At 61.1% G+C, this 23,425-nt stretch overlaps 6 protein-coding genes across 6 annotated transcripts; 4 read left to right on the plus strand and 2 right to left on the minus strand.

Annotated features, from left to right (window-relative positions):
• Positions 1-143: 143 nt before the first annotated feature.
• EHS24_006311 (uncharacterized protein) lies at positions 144-4,147 on the plus strand (the record flags this gene model as incomplete). Its single annotated transcript, XM_028621781.1, has 7 exons — positions 144-323; positions 436-726; positions 778-1,173; positions 1,221-1,308; positions 1,373-2,143; positions 2,187-2,264; positions 2,316-4,147. The coding sequence occupies 7 exons, from the start codon at positions 144-146 to the stop codon at positions 4,145-4,147; spliced, it is 3,636 nt and encodes a 1,211-aa protein (XP_028478233.1).
• Positions 4,148-4,422: 275 nt separating this feature from the next.
• On the minus strand, positions 4,423-10,980 carry UFD4 (Ubiquitin fusion degradation protein 4; the record flags this gene model as incomplete). Its single annotated transcript, XM_028621782.1, has 7 exons — positions 4,423-4,536; positions 4,584-4,819; positions 4,858-9,894; positions 9,955-10,016; positions 10,068-10,323; positions 10,385-10,440; positions 10,523-10,980. 7 exons carry the CDS (start codon positions 10,978-10,980, stop codon positions 4,423-4,425), a joined length of 6,219 nt encoding a protein of 2,072 aa, XP_028478234.1.
• A 737-nt stretch (positions 10,981-11,717) lies between these two features.
• Positions 11,718-14,586, plus strand: EHS24_006313 (uncharacterized protein; the record flags this gene model as incomplete). Its single annotated transcript, XM_028621783.1, has 3 exons — positions 11,718-12,131; positions 12,180-12,539; positions 12,580-14,586. The coding sequence occupies 3 exons, from the start codon at positions 11,718-11,720 to the stop codon at positions 14,584-14,586; spliced, it is 2,781 nt and encodes a 926-aa protein (XP_028478235.1).
• Positions 14,587-14,910: 324 nt separating this feature from the next.
• Positions 14,911-17,982, plus strand: SEC21 (coatomer subunit gamma; the record flags this gene model as incomplete). The annotated part of the gene is made up of 3 exons (XM_028621784.1): positions 14,911-14,947; positions 15,208-15,554; positions 15,610-17,982. The coding sequence occupies 3 exons, from the start codon at positions 14,911-14,913 to the stop codon at positions 17,980-17,982; spliced, it is 2,757 nt and encodes a 918-aa protein (XP_028478236.1).
• Positions 17,983-18,276: 294 nt separating this feature from the next.
• Positions 18,277-20,717, minus strand: EHS24_006315 (uncharacterized protein; the record flags this gene model as incomplete). The annotated part of the gene is made up of 3 exons (XM_028621785.1): positions 18,277-18,985; positions 19,067-19,839; positions 19,977-20,717. 3 exons carry the CDS (start codon positions 20,715-20,717, stop codon positions 18,277-18,279), a joined length of 2,223 nt encoding a protein of 740 aa, XP_028478237.1.
• Positions 20,718-21,534: 817 nt separating this feature from the next.
• ISY1 (NineTeen Complex (NTC) component) lies at positions 21,535-22,735 on the plus strand (the record flags this gene model as incomplete). Its single annotated transcript, XM_028621786.1, has 4 exons — positions 21,535-21,736; positions 21,805-22,035; positions 22,104-22,238; positions 22,281-22,735. The coding sequence occupies 4 exons, from the start codon at positions 21,535-21,537 to the stop codon at positions 22,733-22,735; spliced, it is 1,023 nt and encodes a 340-aa protein (XP_028478238.1).
• Between the last annotated feature and the right edge of the window lie 690 nt (positions 22,736-23,425).

Below are 23,425 nucleotides of genomic sequence, written 5' to 3' on the forward strand. Positions count from 1 at the left end.
CCTTCCCGCCCGCATCTCTCGTGCGGACCACCTTATAGACACTCGCCTCACCCACCATCACATCCGGCGCAGTGCTTAACCGTCCAACTTTTATCACCAAGGGCCTCCTTTCCACCGGCACTCCTCCGGCCCCTCACGCCAAAATGGATGGACTGCAGCCAGAGGCCTCATCGTCGACCTCGCCGCCGCCAGTGGTTCACCAGGCCACTTTGGTCTTTGATTCGGGGCTCACTCGCGAGCGCTTTGTTGAGCTCATTGAGACCAATGGCGTTGTGCATCGTCTAGTCCTCCGTTTGATGGAGAGGTCTGGCGGAGAAGCTGCAGTACGTACCACCCCCACGGCTTCCGAGCCTCCTACCTGATCACTGTCCGCAACCCCGGCAGCGTTTGCGATGCACCGAACGGTCATGTGCTGACTGCTTGCTCCCTCCACAGCTCCGGATCGGCCTCGTCATCACCGCCCAGGACGCTCCGTACCCAAACCCACGCGCACTGCACTCCATCATCCCGCCATACAAGCAGGACTTCCGTCACCCCTCCGCGTTTCTTACATCTCTGCCATCCCTGGTTGGGCGTTTTACCCCTCATGGGGCGTCAAGCAAACCCAAGCCTGGTTCGATACTGTCCGACATTTGGGACATCGAGGACGGCGCCGGACTGTCAATCTCGTCGTCCGAACCCGGCCCGAGTGACCATTTCCTCGGCGGGCTGGTCGCGGGCATCGAGGTGAGTTGTTTCGGATCGCCGGTGACGACCTTTTGTTGACTGACAACAAAGCTCCTGGATCACAACGCCCTGCATGGATCCGTCGCACCTCCTGGCGCACTCCAGTCCCTCTCCCCACCAATGGCCCTGCCCATGTTGGCGATGCTCTACAGGCAAAACGGCTTGACGCCGCCCGACTCGCACCAGCAGTCTCATCTCATGGTATTCACCGAGAAGGCTTCCCTGGCGGCCATAGACGGCGACTCGCGTGGATCTCGACCATGGGCGCGTGACGATTCCAGTGCCGCCTATGACAATGTCGATTGGGATACCATCGGCGCTCGGTGCAAGGCCAAAGATGTGGCCTGCTCGTGTGTTATCGTCGCCTCTGAGCCGAGCCGGACCGCAGCGCAGTTGGGTCGGGACGGGTCGGCCAGCGCCGAGCGCTTGAAGAACATGTGCCAGACCGTAAGCCACCATCCCACAGGTGCGCCAGACTGCTAACCTTGCCGCAGAGTACAGCCTCAGGAGAAGGGCAAGACGAACCGTGGTTTCCATTGCCACCAGACGCCGACGTGTATCTCACCGGCTTGGCCATCAAGTGTGAGTTGCCCAATCACCCATTAACCCCCCATCCACCCCTATTTCACCTGACCTGACTCCCAAGCCACCACGTCACCAGCAGGAACCCAGGCTGGTACGGCCCCTTCCGAGCTGCTCAAGGGCGGGCCTGCATCCACCATGGCTCAAGACAACACACCATCCGACGCGCAACTCAAGTACCAGCTTGCTCAAAAGCAAGCCATGTCCCAAAAGATGGCCCAGGCAGCCCAAGCGGCTGGTCCAGGAGGTGCCGCCAACTACAACGTATTGGCTCAGCTGCTCCAATCCGGGAAACTGGACCCCAACATTATGGCTCAGCTTGTCGCCAACGTCCGGAGCGACGATCCGAGTCTCCGAACCAAGGCGATGCAGCAGCTCGGCAGCCTCATGCAGCTCCAGGCCAACCAGAACAAGTCGTCGCTCAACACTGTCGCACAGGCCACCGCCGCTCTGTCCAATGCGGGTGGCGCTTCGGGGACCAACCTCCAGCAGCAGCAGCAATTCCTTGCCGCCCTGCAACAGCGCGCACAAGCGCAGGCCGCTCAGAACGCTGCCAACAATGGCCAGAACCAACAGAACCAGGCCCAGCAGCAGCAGGCTGCCCAGCAGGGTGGCCAGACGACCGCCCAGCAGCTACAGCAACAGCAACAACAACTGTTGCTACAGCAGCAGCAGCAACGCCAGGCCCAGCTCGCATCGCAGCAGAACAACACCGGGACCGCGGCGGCAAATACCGCTGTGCCCGCCAACGGTCCCGGCCGACCCAACCCAACCAAGGTGTGGACCGGCACTATCAGCTGGACAATGCGCTCCGCAGACAACACACCGCAAAAATGTGAGTAGTTGTCAGACAAGAGGGCGTCAGCTAACAACTCCAGGGGTCATTCCTGTTGACTGCATGTTGTTGAGCATGCAGATGAACCCGGCAGTGCTGCAGACCAACCTGTGGCCACCCAGTACGTGTCTCTGCACCCACGCACGGACACTTTATCGCTGACAAATGGCAGACCTCGAAATGTCCGGCATGAGCCAGATGAACATGAACGAGCTGCAAAACTACGTCAAGCAAAACCAGGCGCCATGCGTGCTCTTCACTACGCCCACGCCCGTGGACAGCGATGCCAAGAGCAAGATGATGTATCTGACGACAACGCTCGGCTCCAAGAGTCTCTGCGCGTTTGTCCGCTTTGGCCCTCCTGGTTGCGGCATACTCCTCATTTCGTCCAACCAGCCCAGTCCGTCTACCGACAAGATCTATCGCTTGCTTGGTGTCATTTGCTTGAAGGTGCCATTCAACTTTCCCAACCAGAGCGCTGCAGCCGCTGCCGGCCAAGCTGCACCGCAGCAGCCCACCCCGCAGGCCAACCAGCCCAGGGCGACGCCCCTCCCCATCAATGGCGGGGCCAACCAGTTTGCCGGGAACCTGCAGAATAGCATCTCGCCCAACTTGCTACAGCAGGCGCAGCTGCACCAGGCCCTCCAGCAACAGCAGCAGGGTCAGCAGAACCAGCAACAGAATCAACAGTTGCAGGCTCAACAACAACAACAGCAGCAGCAGCAGCAGCAGGGTCAGCAACAGGGGACTCCGAAGGGTCATACGCGCACACCGTCGCAGAACGTCGCGAGCACACCGCACATGCCAACGCCGCAGGGCCAGACTCCACAGCTCTCGACTCCTCAGCAGCAGCAACAGGCTCGGTTGCCTTCCAACTCCCAGATCCAGCCATCAACCCTGCAGCAGTTTGCCAACGCCAACAGCCAGCCGAACGTGCAGACGATCCAGCAGCTGCAGCTCCGTCAACTCCAGATGCAGCAGGCCCAGCAGGCGCAGGCTCAGCAGCAAAACCAGCAGGTTCAGCAGCCGCAGCAACAACAGCCGCAGCAAAACATCCAGCAGCAAACGCAGCAGCCGTCCCAGCCGCAAGCTGCCAACGGGTCCGGCCCCGGTATCAGCTTCACCCCCCAGCAGCGACTGGGCATCATTCGTCTCCTGCGCGAGGCCAACCTGTCTGTTCCTGACACGTTCGACCCGAACTCGATCCCGCGCGACCAGCTCATTGCGTTCATGAGCGCGGCAAAGGAACGGCAGAAGCAGCAGCAGGTTGCGGCGGCGGCTATGGTGGCGGCCAATGCAAACAAGCAGCAGCAAGCCCAGCAACAACAAGCCCAGCAGCAGGCTCAGCAAGCGCAACAGCAAGCCCAGCAGCAAGCCCAGCAGCAGGCTCAACAGCAGGCTCAACAGCAGCAACAGCAACAGCAGGCCGGCCAACAGCAGCAGCCCGTGCAGCAACAGGCCAACAACAACGCGGGTCTGAACCTTGGCAACTTCCAGTTCAACAACATGGGCAACTTGAACGCCGGCAACGCCAACGCGCAAAACGTCGGCGGCATCAACCTCGCCCACGTGTCCGGCATGTCTGGGGTCAACATGGCCAACCTGTCCAACATGAACATGGGCAACATGGGCAACATGGGCGTCAACATGTCTGCGCTGAACAACTTCAACCAAGGCGGCGCCAACGCAGGTGCGCTGGCGGGACTCCAGCTGGGCCAGTTTGCAAACTTGCAGCAGTTCCAACAGCAGGCTGCCCAGCAAGGCGGCGGTAACAACAATAACAACAACGGCAATGCCGCCGCGGTCGGCAACGCCAGTAATAACAATAACACCATGGGCGGCAACATGGGTAACCTCGGATCTATGGGGATGGGCGGTGCTGCCGGGTCGACCACGGCCGCGCAGCAGAGTGCGCTCGGGCTGTTTGCCGCTCAACAAGGGTTGAGTGGGCAGCAGTTCCAGAACATGCAGGGAGTCGGACTGGGTCAGTTCCAGCAACACTAGTTGGTTAGTCGTGTCTAGGGTATCATTTTTCTTTCTTTTTTGGTTCTAGCCGTTATGTCATTTTTAGTTTTTCTGTCCAAGGGGAGGGAGGCCGCTGCAACGAATGGTGCTCGCTCGGGTTTCAGGATACAGTGGTTGTCATGCCGAGTCATACCTATTGTATGGGGGACGTGGGGAGGGGACTGGGAGGGTGGGTGGGTGGGAGGGATGGGATGCTATAAACTAGTCACAGGAGCATGTGTAAAAGGTGTCCCGCCAAAACCGTGGTGAGCCGCTTAACTGAGGTGGAATGAGCCGCTGCCGTCGACGATAGCGCGGTTGAGCTGGCTGCGTAGCGTCTCGATGGTCGAGTAGTCGGGCAGCTTGAGGTATAACGCGCAAGTCATGACCTGGACATGTCAGCTGAGGTTCGAGTGGAGTACATTGTCAAGCTCACACTGGGAAGCATCTGGTCGGCCTTGATAGGCGGCTCGTGAGGCTTGCGCACGACAGTGAAGGGCGGGGTAAGACCGTTACGGAAGCCGCCAATGGGGAGCTTGGGTGCACCAGTGATAAACTGGAGAAACTGGCGGCGCTCCTCAAGGTCGTAGCTGGACATGATCTCAATGAGGTTCTTGACCGTCCGGCTGTCGGCGTTGTAGCCGTGGTCGGCCTTGATAGACTGCTCAAGAGCTGACAGTTAGCAGCCACTTTGTTCTAGCTGTACTCACTTTCTTTGGACCAGTCCTCGTCGGTGTTGCCGCAAAGAAGACCGAGCTCCTCGGGAGAGAAGATCTGGAGGTCCTGGACGGGGAAGATCATCGAGAAGCCCTCTTGGAAGGCCTTGACCTGCTGTGTGATACCCGAGCCGAGGGTCTTGTCGAGAACAAGCTCGAGGTACTCTTCGAGGTTGGAGTCATCGACATCAAAGAGACGGCCACCGAGCTTGAGCTCAATGTCATAGCCGGGGAGGGTAAAGTCGAGCGACAGGTCCTGGAGCTTGGCACCTCCAATGGTAAGAGCGGCGAGCTTGGCGCGGCGGCTAGATGGGGGTAGCGACACCATGGCTTCAATCTCCTTGCGTGACTCGAGGTATGACTGGAGACGCTCGAGCGAGCGCGCGAGGGTCATGTCCACGAGCTTGAGCGTTGCAATGTTCTTCTTGACGGGCTTGCCAAGGAGACGCTTGATGAAAACAGTGTTCATGTTGACGTCGATAATACGCGAGTCGAGAAGAGCGCGGCCGACAAACAGACCGAGTGTCTTGAAATACGACAGGCGCGAGCCAGGCGTGTCCTTGGACGGCTCGTTGACGAGAGCGGGTGCGGGGAACAAGCCGTGTGGGTGGAAGGCGTAGGGTCCCTCCTTGGACTCATCCTCGTCACGCCACAGCTTGAGCGAGCGGCGGGCAAACTCCTTGGAGGCGAGTGCGTAAAACTCGAGGGTAGGACCCAAGCCCGTACCAATCTCGTCAAAGTACTCGACCTCGAGGATGCCGTTGGACGTGCCGTACAGCTCGAGCACCTTGGCACACGACTCGAGCAGCTGGGCACGCGAGATGCGCACCTTTTGGCGCACAAGGCGCCCAAGGTGCGACAGGCTGTCGTCGCGGCGGTTGCTGTTGCTGTTACGAGGCTGCGAGGCCTGCCACAAGGCGATGAGGCGACCGTAGCCAAACGACGTCGAGCGGAGGAAGGCGTAGCGCGTCTCAAAGGGGAACAAGAACGAAAAGTGCTTGGGAAGCTCGCTGGCCCACTCGGGGAGGCAGCCGCTGGCGAGGATCATTGTCTCCTCGAGCTGTCGGGTGAGCTTGGCCGTGAGCTTGTTGTTGACAAAGAGCTTTTCGTCAGGACGGCCAGTGACGTCGTTGGCATCGGCACTCAGGTTGTGCACGACGCGCAGCAGGCGGAGGATCATGGACACTGGAGACGTGGGCTCCAGGACGTCAGGGAAGGCCGCACTGGTCGTGGAGGCCGGGGAAGGGGCATCCAGAGGAGCCTTCGCAGGCGCAGGACCGTCGACCTTGCGGAACTTGAAGGTGACGGGGAGGTTGAAGACGTTGGCCGAGTTTGGCGAGTTCTTGGTGAGCCGGTGGACCGCACCGTAGATCGTGTCTTCGTTGCTGAGCACCTGGCCATTGATGGAGAATTCAAGGTGCCAGTCAACGGGTACCGTCTTGACAGCGCCCGCGTATGAGCCAGTGCGTGGGGCAGCGGGGGTCGTCAAGGCCGCGTTGGAGCCCGACGCTCCCTGGTTGGGGGTGGCGATGCGAGTGCCATCGGGAGTCTTGGCCTCAACACGCGAGCCGTCAGGAGCCATTGACATGCTCACCACCTTCTCGGTCGGGCGCGCAAGCTCCTCCTCCATTTCTTCCTCAAACACCTCGGCATCGTACTCTTCCTCCGAGTAGTCGTCGTCAAAGTCCATGCCGACCGGGACCTGGGGAAGCAGGCTGGCATCAGGGCTGGTGCCCAGAGCAGCGGGAGGAGGTGGTACAGTCTCGGTCGAGCCAGTGCCGGCGGCGGCAGTCTCGGTCGCAGCCTCGGTCGATTCACCCTCGGCTCCTTCAGTCGGAGGAATGCCGCTCAGACGGGCGCTACGACGACGCTGAGGCTTGTCTTCCTTCTTGCTCTCGCCTGTGGCGGCCTCGTCGGCAGCCGCAGAACCAGTGGTGGCACCTGCAGACGACGCGGCCGCTGGATTGGCCGGTGCCCCAAAGGCACCTGGGTTACCTCCAGCACCTGCGGCGAGCGCGGCAAGGAGTCGAGAGGTAGACGAGCCGCCACCGCCAGCAGCGTTGCGGCTAACTGCGTAGGCAGCAAACATGCTCTGCAAAGTCGATCCACCACTGAGGTACGACGGGTCGGCAATACGAGGACGAAGGTAGTCGTGAAGCGCCTGCACTGGCGCAATGGCTTGAATAGTGACGCTGAGCGAGCTGATCTGCTTGGGGATGTCGGAGCCTTCCTCGGCGAGCAGACGGATGCGCATTGAACGCGCGAGAGAGCTGGCAGCTGAACCGCCAATGCCGTTGAACGCAGTCTCAACCTCGAAGGTCTCGAGACGACCAAGCGACTCGTGCAGACGCTTGACGAGCATGGTGAGAGGCGATGGCGAGGCGAGGGCAGTGTCCGAGAACGTCTCGTAGAAGATGGCACGGCGCTCACTGGGCGACACGGTGCCGTCGACGTCGACATACTCGAGCAGACCTTCCACGAGACCACTCTTCAAAAGCTCAAAGCTGGAAAGCGCCTGGCCAACAGAGGAAAATTGGGCAGTGATGATGCGCAGGGTGTCGCGCAACTCGGCCTCGGTGGCCTCGGGGAGACAAAGACGCTTGACAAGACCGCCGAGCTCTTCGAGGATGTCAGTAGCCTCGTTTTGCTGGTTGCCTTCCACCGTGAATATACGCTTGGCGCCAATGACACGCGCACGGACAATGTTGGCATCGTTCGGGTCGGTCGTGGTGGTCTTGCGAGGCACGCCGGCAGCGCCAGGGCTGGTTTGAAGAAGAGTCGCTAACACGCCGGGCATCCCGGGCACTTCACTGGTTGGCACAGGAGGCTTGGGTGTCTCTTGAGCAGGTGTGGTGAGCGTCGAGGGCCCGGCCGAGGGCCCAGCCTTGGGAGTCGATGGGCTATCCTCCTCGGGCTCGGTCTTCACAGCCGCAGCGGCGACAGCAGCTGCCGCCGCCGCTTCAGCCTCCTCCTTTGCCTTGGTGCTGAGCTCCTCGCCGGCAAGCGACTCGATCTCAAACACGACACCCTCGCGAATGAATGAAGTGAGGTAGACATCTGGCAGCTTTGTGGCGAGCAGCTCCACCAGCTGGAGGGCATGCAAGACAAAGGTCGGGTTGTCCTTGGAGGAGATGATGGTCCCGAGGAAGCTGGCCATCGGGACAGAGGTGAGGGTGAGCTGAAGGTCGTCCGATTCGGCAAAGGCGGCAGCCTTGACGAGACCAGTGAGTGACTTGGTACGGACGCGGAGGCTGACAGAAGCCGCATAAACGTCAACGAGAACAGGAACGAGTGCGCGCATGAACTTGGACACCAAGTCGGTCTTGGACTTGAGGAGCGTAAGGCGCTGCTCGGCCTGGATCTCGGCGTCACGCTTCGACTTGGCAGCGTATGAGGCGATTGTGGCCGACGCAGTACCGAGGGCGGGGGTCGAGGGAGCCTCCGTGGGAGTGCCGGGGCTGGTGGATGTCGATCCTGATCCTTCAGCGGCACCAGCTCCTGTAGCACGGGCACTGCTGCGCTGCCTCGAACGCTCAGGGCGGCCGCCGCGCTTGATAATCTTGGCGAGGCTCTTCTCACTGTACGCACGGTGGTCGAACACGCCGTCGCGCGGAAGGGGAGGAAGCAATTCGCAGATGAGACCGAGAGCCTCCTCGACCTGGTCCTTGGGACGGTGAGCGAGGTTTTGCATGATGGCCATGTCGGCAACACCACTGCCGAGTCCCTGGCCACCGGGGGCGCCGCCCTGCTCGTCCGCCTCGTGCGACGACGGAAGGACACCCGTGAGAATGTGGTGGACCGTGCTCGTCATGCCCGCTTCGAGAAGGGCAACAGTGACCACAGCCGAGGCGCGTGCAGATGAGGTGAGCGCCTTGAGGAGATGCGTGTAGGTCGAATCGGAAACGAGTGGTGAACCACCGGCGGGCATGAGCAGTGCGTTGATAGCAACGACGGTCGGTAAATCAAGAAGGCCTTCGAGGTGAGAGGCATTGTGGCGGTACGCCTCGAGAGTGCGCACGACAGCAAGGGTAGCCTGCTCGACCAGACGTTGGTCGGCCTGGGTGAGGACATCGCGGAGGATGGGGAAGACGTCGCGAATCATGGCAAAGTGCTCGCTCGAGATGTTGCGACAGCAGTTGGCCGCAGCCGTGACAGCAGTGCGCTGGACATTGGTCGAGAAGAACGGCAGGAAGTTGAGAAGGGCAGCGAGCCCTCCTTCGCGGACGATGGCAGCTGGGTATTCGGCGGAAATCTTCTCCATGGTGCTCAGAGTCTGTTCCGCAAGCTCGATGTAAGAGATCTCGTTGAGCTTGGAGCACAGCACTGGAACAGCACCGAGATGGACAAGAGTGTGTCCAGAACCCGGGAGGGCCTCCATGAGGTGTGCAAGGCACCGGCACGCCAAAAGCTGGGCCTCCATCTCTTGCTGGTCGTTGCCGGGGAAGGCGCCGCCAGTGCTCATGGCCAGGGCAGCCGCAAGCTGTGCGTCCTCGTCCATGTCGTCGGCACCGCCCATGTCCTCGTCGTCATCGCTGTTGTGGTCAATGTTGGGCTTGCCACCGAGGATGGCAATGAATTCGGTGGCAAATGACGACGACGAAAAGGCCGCGCCGAGGGTGTCCTCGTTGCTGACGAGGAGGAGGTCACTGCACTCGCGCAGCGAGTTGAGACGAGTGGCAGCCTTGGGCGAGCGAAGGTCGGCCTTGAGACGCTTGAACCTGTTGGACAAACCAGACATGATACCGCCAAAGCCACGGAAGTCGCCGCCAAAAATGGCAGCTGCCGTCGCTTCATCAAACATGGCACCGTCGGCGAGACGCGCCAGGCGGTCGTAGGCGGACGTACCACCCCTGCCGGGGAAACCTAGGCCATCGTCATCCTCGTCGTCTTCGTCATCGTGGTCGGAGTTGTCCATGTCCTCATCTTCGTGGTAGTGGTCTTCGTCGAGGTGTCCGGCTGCGTGAGATCCACCAGACTCGGCCCACTGGGACTCGTCCTCGTCCATGTGGTCGTCAATCAGCTGTCTCGCCGCTGCGCGTGGCATCAGTACCACTGATCGCTGTTCTTTGCCGTTGGCGGAGATTGACTCACAAGCGTCGCCCTTCTTGGAACGGTCAGTGGAGCCAGATGGACCGCCCTTCTTGGATTTGGGGCTGCGGCGTGGGGTCAGTACTGAATTGACCATGATACCGTGGTAGACGTACGTGACGGCCTTCTTGGGCATGCTCTTGGGCTTCTTGCTCGGGGCGGGTGCTTTGACCTTGCCCTTGCTCGATCCTTCTCCCTTTGACCGGAGCTCGTACGCTGGAGTCTTCTTGGCGCGCTTGGGCGACGGTTCGACCTCGGCGGTGGGATCGGAGTTGGACGGAGTAGGCTCGCGGACTGCGCGCTTCTTTCCCTTACGGTCGGTGGGAGGAGTCGTGTCGGCGACGAGCGGGGGAGGAAACAGAGGACCGTGCCCTACGGGGAAGAGGTGTGAGCATGACGAGCGGCAGTGAAAGAGGCCCGGCACAGCGCACACGGCGCATGGGGCGCGCAACCGACCCTCTTGGCAAGTTCGCATGGGTATGAGCCCTACTACGCCCAGCGTGCGCGAGTGCGCGTTGACACACAGCAACCAGCAGGGGGTGGGGGTCTTGGAGACAATGGAGACACTCACTTCTTGCTGGAACTGGAAGTCGCAGGCGTCTCGTCGACGGCCTTGTCCTTTCCCTTCTTGCTAGTACTCGTGCTGGTCACGGGCTGGTCGCGCTCGGTAGAGTGCGCGGTGGTGGCGGTGGTGGTAGAAAGACGAGCCGAACGACGGGGCGCGGGCGCGACGGAGGAAGAAACGGCGGGGATCACACGCGTGTCGGAGGAAGCAGGAGCGTTCGCGGTGGAGCTGGAGCTGGTGGCGGCGGCGTCGTGCTTGTGAGAGGTACGCGTACGGGGCTGATGAGAAGTGGAAGTGGAAGGTGAGGTAATGGCGGCAGTTGTGGTGGTGGTGGTGGATTGGTGTGCGGGGGCGGGGGCGGGGGCGCTCGTAATGGTGTTGGAGTCTACTACAGGTTGACTTGATTGAACAGGGTCTTGTGATAGATGATGATGGGAAGAGTTGGTGTTGCCTGTGCGATCCATGGAGAGGCGATTGCACTGGGTTGTTGAGGGGGCTGTCGTGCGGAGAGGGGAGGGTAGGTGGTTGTATCGGCCGGGCTTTAAGCAAGCTCGAGAGTGCCGGAGTAGGGTGGCGAGGAGATGGTCGAGGAGGGCATATGGGTGGAAGGGAGGTAGAGAAAGGTGAGGACCGGTGGGTGGTGTGGGTGCTGGGGGTGTGGGTGGGTGTGTGGGAGAGGGGGGGGAGGAAGGCGAGGAAGGAAGGAATGGGAAGAAGAGGGGGGGTGCGAGCGAGAGAGTGAGAGTGAGAGACACACAGAGAGTGAGAGAGAACCTTCTGTGTTTTGGGGGGTGACGACACACTCAAACCGCACAGACGAGAGGGATGGCGATGTGATGACCGAATGGGTCTCTCTCGCGCGACTCTCACACACTTGGAGCGGTCGGCTGGCTGGGCTGTGGGTTCTGGCACTCTACCGTCGTCAGCTAGCGAGAGCCTGACGTAAGTGCGAGCGTCCATCTATTAACACCCACAGCCCCCATTTTCAAATGCAACCACACTTCAGCAAGCCTAATCGAAGGTCCATATTACAACAGAAGGCGGGCCTAATGCTAATCTCCCTGCTCTCCCCCGCATTTTACCCCACATAGGTCAGGTTTCACCAGCCAAGATTCGAGTCGCCTCCCAACTTAACAACTTCACAGTGCGTTCACCCATCGCTACGTCCTTTACATATAATAACTTGATTTTGCCACCCTAAATGTCCTCGACGGACCTCAAGGACGGCAGCAGCAGTTCATCGCCCACCATGGACAAGTACCCCGCAGCGGTGCCAGACCTCCTCGGAGCTCTGCGCGCCCTCAAAATCGCCAACCCAAAGGCCACTCGCTCGTCGGTCCACATCTACCCGGCTTCCCTTTATGCCCCCAAGGATCCCACAGCCCACGATCGCCGTATAACCAGCTGGAAGATGACAGAACACATGTACTTTAAAAAGGACAACGGGTTCCCCACTCTCGCACGCGGTCTCTTCACAGAGCACGTCACTCGCCCCGCGGACCAGGTGCCAAAGGCTGCCCTCGAGACGTTCCCCGCCGGTACCGCCATCGAGGAGCGGATCGTTGCCAGGGGTTATGACAAGTTTTTCAACACGGACGAGATGGCATGGACTAGCGTACGTTCTGGTTACGTTTAACGGCAGGCAGCGCTGACCAGTTCCAAGTGGGCCGCGATTGAGACGCACTCGCAGGCGCCGTACCACTTGACGCTCAAGTCGAACGGCTGTCTCATCATGATTGCGGCCTTGTCACCTACACAACTAGTGGTGGCATCCAAGCACTCGCTCGGCACCACCATTGAGGCAGAGGCCACTGCCGACGGCGTGGCAAATGCCCTCAAGGAGGTCAAGCTCGACAAGGAGCAGAAGAAGGAGAAGGCCGAGGATGCCAAGGAGGAGAGCGAGTCCAAGACCCACGCTGCCGTTGGGCGCGAGTGGGTGGCTAGGACTCTTGAGGCAAGCGGCAAGACTTCCGAGGAGCTCGCTCAGCGCCTCTGGAATGAGAATGTTACCGCGGTTCTCGAGGTGGGTGCCTGGCGCAGCTGAACTGGTTCTAACCCAACAGCTCTGTGACGACTCGTTTGAGGAGCACGTTATCGCGACCCCAGACTACTGGACCGGTCTCCATCTGCACGGCCTCAACTACAACACGCCCCACTTTGGCACCAAGACCCCCGAGGAGGTGGCCGACTTTGCCAACGAGTTCGGTTTCATCATGACCAAGCACGTCACTCTCAACTCTGTCGCCGAGGTCAAGGCGTTTACCGACGAGCTCGCCAAGACTGGTTCGTGGGAGGGTGACATGATTGAGGGCTTTGTGGTTCGCTCCACGGTGCGTGCCGTCGAGGGCGAGGAGGCCACTCGCCCGCCTTACCGTCCTGGTGCGCCCTTCTTCTTCAAGGTCAAGTTTGACGAGCCCTACCTCCTTTACCGCCAGTTCCGTGAGACCACCCGCGCTCTCCTCCCTCTCATTTCGACCCCGGACTTGACTCCGGTCCGCGAGGCTGAGATCTGGAAGAAGGTGCGCGCAAAGACCCGCCGTCCCGAGGTTGGCGTGTATGCCGAGTGGTGCGGACGTATGCTCAAGGAGGAGCCGTCCCTGTTCGACAACTTTGACCGCGGTGTCGTGCGTGTGCGTGAGCGCTTCCTCGCCTATGTCGACGGTGAAGGCAAGGCAACGTGGGAACTGGCCAAGGCCGGCAAGTGGAAGGCCGGAGCGACCGTACAGGCCGAAAAGGACAAGGCCACCCGCGATGCCGAGAGGGCCAGCTTGCCCAAGAAGTGGATCCTCGTTCCTGTCGCTGTCCCAGGATGTGGCAAGACCACCATTGGTATTGCTCTGAACAAGCTCTTTGGCTTTGCGCACACGCAGAGCGACGACGTTCTCTCCAAGAAGACTGCACCCACGTTTAAGAAGAACATTGTGGACTGCTTCAAGTCGACTGACGTTGTCTACGCCGACCGCAACAACCACATCCAGAAGCATTATGACGAGCTCTCTGGTCTGCAAGAGGAGAAGGCTTTCCAAAAGACACTCAAGCCCTACAACGTCCGGCTTGTCGGTATCACCTGGGACATTGACCAGAGGCCATACCACCGTCTCTTGCGACTGTGTTCCGAGCGTATTGTTGGTCGTGGCGAGAACCACCAGACCTTGCGACCAGACGCGACCGTGGACGCCGAGCACGAGGCTGTCGTCTCGTCCTTCCTCCACCACTTCACCACTCCCGACCCCACCATCTTTGACAAGCAGATCATTGTCAGCGTCGAGGACGAGCCACGAGCGGCCCTCGGCACTGTTGTGTCGGGCCTTGTCGACATTCTGGGCCTCGCCATGCCCACCGAGCAGGCGATCGATGACGCCCTTGCCTCTGCCCAGGGCTACCAAACCACTACCCCGTTCCATGGCCTCGCCCGTGTTGGCAAGCCCGTGCGGTACTTTGGCCTGGCCCCCGAGATTGACATCAACGTTGTCGTCGACGAGGCGCTCGCATCTCCCATGCCGCAAGAGGCGGCCGACTCGGCGCGCGCCTTTGTCGCCGCATTGAGAGAAAAGGGCCGTGTCACTCTCAAGCCGCACGTAACGCTCTCGCACGAGAAGAACGTCGAAGCTGAGAAGGAGGCTGCAGAGGAGGGAGCACCCCCCGGCCCTCAGACTGTGGCGTGGAACACGTGCAAGGCGTTGGCAGAGGCCCGCATGTCCCCCATGTACGACTTTGACGTGACCCACGTCGTGTGGGATGACCGCGTCATGGCGCTCGTCGTGGCTGGTATCCGCCCTCGTCCAGACACGGCAGCCGTCGTGGACGGCGCGGTGGGCGAGCAGCGCGAGTCGGCTGTCCCCCTTGTTCTTCCCCACGAGGTTGAGGCCAACCTCCACGTCACGGTCGGTACGCAGGATGAGGAAGTCTCTGCCTTTGAGTCGCGCGGCGTCGTGCGCGTGGCTCGTGAGGCGAGTGCTCGGGGTGTGAGCAGTGGCGAGGGTGGCGAGGCCGTTGAGGGTGGAGGTCCCGTGCACTGGGTCTCTGTGGGTCCCATCCTGGGTGTGGGCCGTGTGAGGGGCATGTACTAGACGGAAGAGACGGTAGAGACGACACGTATACATCAGAGAGCCATATGCATTTGAACGCGCCGTTCGAGGTGCCACACACTATGCCGGTGTTACGTCAGTATGTCATTGTATGCTCCCCCCATATAGACGCCATTTTGATCCCGTCACTTCAGACGCCCGCCGTGGCATTGACGCGCTCGGAGCGTGGTGTGCTGGCAGGCCGCTGGCGGACAGAGTTGGTCTCCTCGACAGCATAGACGCCTTCATCGCCATCCTCCAACTATCCCCCCACCCCACCCTCTTCACGACCCCCCGGTCCGCTTATTCCCGGAAACGCCCGCAGCCATGTCCTTTAAGAAGGACGAGGAGAGCGGCGGCATGTGTAAGTCGTTGTTCCTCTCCTCCTCCCATTGTTCTCTTGCCCGACACGCCGACTCGTGCGCGACTGCATGTTCCGCTTCCTCCACGCCGCACAACACCACCACGGAGGGTTGCGTCGCACGCAGCCACAGCGGACACGTAGCGGTCACCCCCCGGGGCATCCGCATGTCCAGGACGAGCACCACGGCCACGATGACCACCATGGCTTCCAGATCGAACTCCACCTGCGCGCACCCGACCTCGATGCTGACAACCCATTAGCGTTCCTGCATGACAAGTCGACCGTCCTCCAGGAGGCGCGCGTGTTCAACGAGTCGCCCATCTCGCCCCGAAAATGCCGCGCGCTCCTGACGCGCATCGTCTACCTCCTCTACGTCGGTGAGACGTTTACCACGCACGAGGCGACCAACCTGTTCTTTGGCGTCACCAAGCTCTTCCAGCACAAGGATGTCGCGCTCCGTCAGATGGTGTACCTCGTCATCAAGGAGCTGGCGTTCATTGCCGAGGACGTTCTCATGGTCACGTCGTCGATCATGAAGGACATGCAGCCCAACCTCGAGGTCGTCTACCGCCCGAACGCGATCCGCGCCCTTGCCCGTATCATTGACGTAGGTTGATTCAATGTTGTGGGTGGCCCCAGCCGACACTGACACGCTACTGCAGGGCCAGTCGATTCAGTCTGTTGAGCGCTTCTTCAAGTCGGCGCTTGTCGACCGCTCGCCCTCCGTCTCGTCGGCGTCGCTCGTCTCCTCGTACCACCTCTTCCCCATCGCTACCCCGATCATCAAGCGCTGGGCCAACGAGGCCCAGGAGGCTGTCAACGCCAAGGCTGTCTCGTCGTCGAGCTACATGCCTTCGGCTGCGGCCTCGTACATCTCTGGCGGCGGCTCGAACGGCTACCAGGCGTCTGCCTCGAGCTCGTACATTATGCAGTACCACGCCCTTGGTCTGCTGTACCTCATGCGCGAAAAGGACCGCATGGCCATCACCAAGATGGTCCAGCAGTTTGGTGCTGGCAAGCAGGCGACTGTCGTCCGCAACCCCATGGCCATCTGTATGCTCATCCGCTTCGCCCGCAAGGTCATGGACGAGGACCCCAACGTCCAGAGGCAGATGCACGAGTACCTCGAGGGTCTGCTGCGTCACAAGTCGGACATGGTCAACATTGAGGCCGCGCGTGCCATCTGCGACATGCGCAGCGTCACCTCGCAGGACCTGTACCGCCCCGTCGCCGTTCTCCAGCTGTTCCTTTCGTCGCCCAAGCCTGTGCTCAAGTTTGCTGCCGTCAAGACGCTCAGCAAGCTCGCCCAGACCCACCCCGAGGCCGTCACCTCGTGCAACCTCGACATGGAGAACCTCATCACCGACTCGAACCGCTCGATTGCCACGTACGCCATTACCACGTTGCTCAAGACTGGTAACGAGGCTTCGGTGGACCGCTTGATGAAGCAGATTTCGTCGTTTATGACCGACATTACCGACGAGTTTAAGATTATTGTCGTCGACGCCATCCGCTCGCTCTGCCTGAAGTTCCCCTCGAAGCAGGCTGTCATGCTGTCGTTCCTCTCGGGCGTTCTCCGCGACGAGGGTGGTTACGACTTTAAGCAGGCCGTTGTCGAGGCCATCTTTGACATGATCAAGTACATTGGCGACTCGCGTGACGCTGCGCTCGCCCACCTGTGCGAGTTTATCGAGGACTGCGAGTTTACCAAGCTCTCGGTGCGCATTCTCCACCTGCTCGGCATTGAGGGTCCCAAGACTCGCAACCCTACCAAGTACATTCGCTACATCTACAACCGTGTTGTGCTTGAAAACGCCGTCGTTCGCGCGGCCGCCGTCAGCTCGCTTGCCAAGTTTGGTGTGTCGGTCGAGGACCAGCACGTCATCAAGAGCATCGGTGTGCTCCTCCGCAGGTGTCTCGACGACGTTGACGACGAGGTCCGTGACCGTGCGGCCCTTTACATCCGTGTCCTGGACGACAAGCAGCTTGCCGACGCCTATGTTCGCGAGGAGGCTACCTTTTCTCTTGCCGCCCTCGAGTCTCAGCTCGTCTCGTACATCAAGGACGACGCCGAGCACGCCCAGCCGTTTGACGTCACCTCGGTTCCCAAGATTAGCAGGGAGCAGGCCCAGGCTGAGATGTCATCGAGGCCATCTGCTCTCGAGACCATCGCGTCGTCGTCGGCTGCCCCCGAGCCCGCTGTTGTCGCCCACGCTCACGCTATCGAGGCCCAGTCGTCGTACGCTGCCCAGCTGGCAGAGATCCCCGAGCTTGCCAGCTACGGCCCCGTTCTCAAGTCGACTGCCAAGCCCGTCGAGCTTACCGAGCCCGAGACCGAGTACGCCGTCTCGGCCGTCAAGCACATCTTCAAGGAGCACGTCGTGGTCCAGTTCAACGTGTCCAACACCATTCCGGACACTGTTCTCGAGCAGGTGTCGGTGATCATGACTCCCTCGGAGGACTGCGGTCTCACCGAGGACTTTATCATCCCCCTCCCGAGCCTCACCACCCAGAGCGGCACTGCCCCCATCTACGTCTCGTTCACCCGCGACGACCCTGCCTCCTTCCCCACCCCTACTTTCTCGTGTACCCTCAAGTTTGTCTCCAAGGAGGTCGACCCTACGTCGGGCCAGCCCGAGGAGGAGGGCTACGACGACGAGTACCAGGTCGAGGACCTCGACATCACCGCCGGCGACTACATTACGCCCACATACGTCACGTTTGCGACCGAGTGGGACAAGCTCGCGTCGGCGCCGTCCGAGACCGAGACGTTTGCGCTCTCGTCCTCCGAGTCGCTGCGCGACGCGTGCAAGTCGCTCATCGAGGTGCTCGGCATGGAGCCCCTGGGCGGCACAGAGTCGCCCTCGTCCCAGTCGGTGCACACCCTCAACCTCAGCGGCATGGTCGCTGGCGGCGGCGGCAAGGTGCTCACCCGCTGCCGTATGACGTATTCGCCCGGGGCGGGTGTCACCCTCGAGCTGTCTGTGCGTGCCGAGCAGCAGGAGGCCACGGAGCTCGTCATGGCCGCGATTTAGTTTGTTTGTAGTAAATGCGACCGTTAGGATTAGAAGCGAGAGCGAGGACGGCGCAGAGGGCGGGGGTGGGGACGTGACGCACTACTGACCGAGACGGACGCTGTCAGTGAGACTGTGATGACTTGACACCTGCCCAATGGACAATGACTAAGCATGTGCATGCGACAAGACACCCTCAAAATGGACAACGTACAGACAACTGGTCCCGAAAAAAATGGCTAAAAAGAAATATGATGAATGCTGTACGACGACCCACCTCCCCCCTCTCAGAGCCCGCACCTCTCGCCTCCCGACTCACATCCCCGCCAAACACTGGTTGACCTCGGGCCGCATCACCGGCGTTGCGGGGCTCATGGGCGACCCGCCCATCCTCGCACTCGCGCGCACCTTGGGCGTGGCGTCTAGCGCGGCGGCGTCGAGCGTGGGCGTCGCGCCCATCTTTGGTGTTGGCGCCTGGTACATGACCTGTGCGGCGTCGGCGTCCTCGGCGGCATACCCGTTCGCTGCGATGCCGTGGACAGAGGAGCCCAGGGAGAAGCCCTTGACGCCGAGACCCAGGCCGAGACCGAGACCGACGTCGAGACCGACGCCGAGATCTGTGCCGTCTAGGTGGTGTACTTGGTGCTCGTGGTGCGGGGTCGTGGCCGGCGACGACGCGATGGACGTTGTTTCCAGGCCATTCACCAGGTCCGGTATCTCTGCCTCCGCCTCTGCGTGCACCTCGTCGACCTCGTCGTCCTCGTCCTCCGGCAGCTCCCATGGCGGCCGGATGTGTTGCAAGTGCTCGGGCACGTCGAGGTCCCACTCGCGATAGACCGAGCGCATGGCGTCGAGCAGGTCTGCCATTTCGCGCGGTTTGCGCGGGTTGACAGTCCACGAGTCCATGAACGACACGATGCGCAGCGAGTCGTCGCACGGCCGCAGCATGATATGGTGCACGCCCATGTCGCCGTGCACGACGTGGGCGTCAAAGAGGGCCTGGTACAGCGGGATGATGCGGAGGCTGAAGAAAAAAGAAGAAGAAGAAACGGGTCAGCAGGGTGTGTGTGGCAGTGTGGGTCCTGTGGGCTGCTGTGGCACTCACGCCGTCTTCTTGTCCACCTCCGAGTTGAACGTGGCCACCTGGCTCCCGACGTCTTCCAGGAGCATGATCATGAGCGGCGCGCGGTCGGGGCCATAGTATCCCTCAAAGAGGCCGTGGAAGCGCGTCACCACCGTCCCTTGCAAGTGTGCCAGCGGCCCGCAGAACAGGTTGGCCTCGTTGATCATCCTGGCCCGCGTGGCGGCGCGCGACACCATCGACTTTGAGTCGTGGATGGGAATGTTGCCGAGCTTGACCACTTTGGCAACGAAGCGTTCGGGGCCCGACGCCAGCGTCGTGTCGACGACGCGGTGGATGGCCACGGGCCCCTCGTTGGTGACCAGCGCCCCGAGGTGCAGGACATGGCCGTCGTCGGGCCCCGAGAGGAAGGAGAGGAGCGCGTCGTCGTCGTCCGGGTACGTCTGGAACATGTGCGCCTCGACGCACTGCGCGCGCTCCATGCCGTAAATGTCTACTGGAAGCGTGGGCGGCAGCGACTCGGTCTGCTCGACGGGCACCTTTGGCGGCCGCGGGATCTTGGCTGGGACGCCGCCGTCGAAATCCGTCCACCGGCCCACGGGGTCTTGCAGGCGGCACAGCGCCATGGCGAGCAGCGCCTGGAGCATGTTGACAGACGCCGCCGTGTCGGGACACCCGGCGCCCGTGACGGGCGCGAACGTAATGTTCTGTACGCCGGAACGGCGCAGAAGACCCGCGCGGTTCCACGACGTGAAGAGAATCGAATCGCAGCGGTAGATGTGCATCATCTCCCACATCTGTGGTTGGCGTCAGGGCCATGGATCATGGACGAGCGGATGACGGACACGGAGCACGGAGGTGGATGCGATCGACGGGCTCAGCGCCGCCACCAGGATCCACAAAAGCGGCCCACCGTCCCGTCTGTGTTACTCACCTCTGTCATGAGGTCGGCCCAGAACTTGGCCTGCCGGTTCACGACCATAGAGTTCCAACAGCGGACCTGGTCGGTCGCGCTCGACAGGTAGATCTGCATGCCGTCCGCCGAGGACAGCGTCTTGGCAAAGCCCACGAGCCTGGACGCGCGCTCTTCGGGGGTCAGCTGGCTCGCGAGCTTGCAGACGACCAGGCCTCTAGCACCATACGTCGAGCCACGGTTCATGATGCATGCCGCGTCGGCGATACCCGTCCTCGACGTCGGGTTGCCCGCGAGGCCCGAGGCGAGGTACGTCGAGTCGTTTTCCATGTTCCACATGGACCAGAGGTGTGCCTCGCCCGGGTCTTTGCGCAGATACGTGTCGGCGACGATGCTGTTGACCACGCCGTACGCGTGCGACACGGCGCTGTGGCAGTTGGTCTGGTGGAGCGGCGCGAGACACTGCGACGACGCCTCGGCGTTGGCGTGCGCCGTGACGACCTCGCTGGGCACGGGCATGTCCAGCTTGAGGTGTGATTCCAGCTGGTCCGAGAGCGCCTTGACCTGGTCGACGTCAATGTTGATCACAAACCGTCGCTGGGGTGTCGCCTCGAGGACCTTGATCGCTTGCGCCGAGGGTGGGCGCGCAATGTTGGGCGGTTCAGGCATGTACCGCGGGTGGTCGTAGGGCAGCACCTCCTGTGGCTCGGCAATGTCAATGGTCCACAGGCCGCGCTCCAGAAACTCGCGCAACGTCGGCATGGCAGAGCGAGTTGTGGAGACGAAAAAAGACGGGGGACAGTCGACCAGTGGCCAGTGGATGTCCCGGTATATGTACTAGAGGACGGCGACGAGGGCGACGGCGACGACGACGATCCTTAGGTACAGTTGTCTTGGATCACTCCGCTCGGCAGAGATCAGAGACAACGGGCTAACAGTACTCCCCTGTCACCGGCATGAGAGCCCATACGGGGCTGCACCAGGATCGAGAGCGGTGGCGGTCGGCAATGGCAAGGAATGAAATGGAGGCTTGCAGGTTGCCGTGGGTGAACTCGTATATGGGCCCAGGCCAAACGCGGCCAAACGAGCACCTCTACATGTGCACGGTGCACATGGCATACCGGCGTGGGTTGGCCATGTTACGTCAGTCCTCGCAGGGTTCGGTGAATTTAGCAAGAAGCCATCCAGTCCCGCACTGAAACCAATCATTGAGCGACGGGTAGAGGAGGCACCTGGAGGCGCCGTCCAGCATCCGTACGTGTGCGGTGTACTGGCAGCTGTAGAGAGCGGGTTTCTGGTGCATACAGGATCGAGGATACACAGAGATGATCAGCAAGGAGGTGTCGAGGTGTCATGCGACATCGAGAGAGGGATCGACACCAGAGAGACACCGGGCCGATCGACAATCGGCTTATCAGAAACAACGCCCGCAGCGACAATGACGTGTATTACACCACGTGGTCCCGAGCCTATCACTTGCCATTCGCGAACTGTCAACGAGTGTTTCACTGCTCATCATCGAGGAACCACCTTCCGTCACCACCCATCCTCCACCCCCGACGCATCGAGCTCGCCCAACATGGCACGCAACTCTGAAAAGGCTCAGTCCATGCTTTACCGCTTCCGCGAGCAGCAGGCGGTTGAGATGGGCCTCGGCAACCGCGTGCGCGGCGAGCGCAGGCCGCGCATGGCCTCGTCCGTCTCGAGCCTGCGCGAATGCGAGCGCTGGCGCGGCGACATCATGAAGGACATTAGCCGCAAGGTCTCCAAGATCCAGGACTGTGAGTGTTGTCAACAAAAGATGCTCCACGGTCTAGTGGAACGTTGCTGACAGTGTTTTCTCTTCCAGCATCGCTCACCGACTATGAGATCCGCGACCTGAACGACGAGATCAACCAGCTCATGCGCGAGAAGCGGCACTGGGAGACGCAGATTGTCAACCTCGGCGGCGCAAATTACAAGCGTGCGCAGACGTCCATGTTTGACGACGACGGAAAGGAGGTGCCGGGGACGCGGGGATACAAGTACTTTGGACGCGCACGCGAGCTGCCTGGTGTCAAGGAGATGTTTACAAAGGGTGGTACGTTTTTTTTGTCCTTTTTGGGACGAGCCTTTTTTTGCTTCGCGTTGCTGACCACATGTCTCCAGCCCAAGCAGCGACAGAAGAGTCGGCGCGTAATGCCAGCTTCCAGATGTTTAGGAACCAGGGGCCAGACTACTTTGGCGACACGGACGAGATGGACGCGGGTCTGGCCGCTGCTGAAGAGGCCGCGCAGAGGGAAGGTGGGTACACGAACGGCAGTCGGCTGTTGCTAACTCATACAGACTGGGAACGCGCCGTGAGGGATACAGCTGCGATCCTTTCGCTCGACGATGACGCGACGCTCCCGCCCTACCCCGAGCCCAGCAAGCCGCCACCTGCACCAGCAGCACTCGACGCCGATGCCGCGGGCAAGCGCAAGTCTCCAGAGCCCGAGGAGGAGGCGCAGCCCGAGGCCGGGAGCAAGAAGAAGAAGGGAGGAAAGGCGGCCAAGGGCAAGAAGGGCGCTGCTGCTGCTGCTGCTCCACCCCCGCCGCCGCCCGGTGGACCTGGGGCGCAGGCTGTCGACGCGAGCGCCGTGGCCGCTGCTCAGGCTGCCCAGGCTGCTCTTGCTGCCAGCTTTATGAGCGTGTTTGACGCTGCGGCCCTTGCTGCTCCTGTGCTCCCGGACCACGAGGAGATGGGCAAGATTCTGCTGGAGCGGAGAAAGGCGGCGCTGCGCGAGGAGTATGGTGTTTAACGAGGGCAAGGCAGCAGTGTTTAGGTAGGAGAGATGAGACTGGGGCAACGGGGGGGGGGGGGGGTCACCGACCAGGCGTGTGTGCCGAGTGTGTCATGTGTGTGTTATGTGTACCCATGCTGGCTGTTGGCTGCTGGCCGCTGGGTGAATGTATTAGATCTACACATCTGTCATAGGAGACATGTGCAGCGCAGTAAAGGTACGGACAGACGTAGGGGGAATGTTTTGGATATTTATTTGGAAGCGCATGGATATGATCCACACGCACGGGGGCATGAGAGAGCGGGATCAAATGTGTGTGCGTTGCCTTGTCCTGGCCCAGGATAGATTATGGCCACCCAGGGTGCCCGGAGCGACGGAATGTAAACTGCACGAACGTGCGTCGTTCATGACGTTTCTCTGGCTGGCTGGCTGGCTGGCTGGTCGAGTCCTGGCGGTCCCAATCAAGCAGCCGCCGGTCTCTCTGGGCAGTGCTCAAACCCGGGCCGTCGTTCTGTTCTTTCCCAACCACACAAAGTCCAGCACTACTTGTACACCGTCTGGCTGCTCGTCCCCCTTTCCTTCCACAAACACATCTCCTCTCTCTCGCTCCTTACGAGCACCTCGCCGCTCACTATCTCTCCCCCAGGCAGGAGCCAGCCACCGTCACTAGCTCCACCCCCCGGCCTCCACCCTTTCAGTCCAGCCGCC

This window comes from Apiotrichum porosum (assembly GCF_003942205.1).
Source record: "Apiotrichum porosum strain DSM 27194 chromosome Unknown scaffold_3, whole genome shotgun sequence".
Taxonomy (NCBI): Eukaryota; Fungi; Basidiomycota; class Tremellomycetes; order Trichosporonales; family Trichosporonaceae; genus Apiotrichum; species Apiotrichum porosum.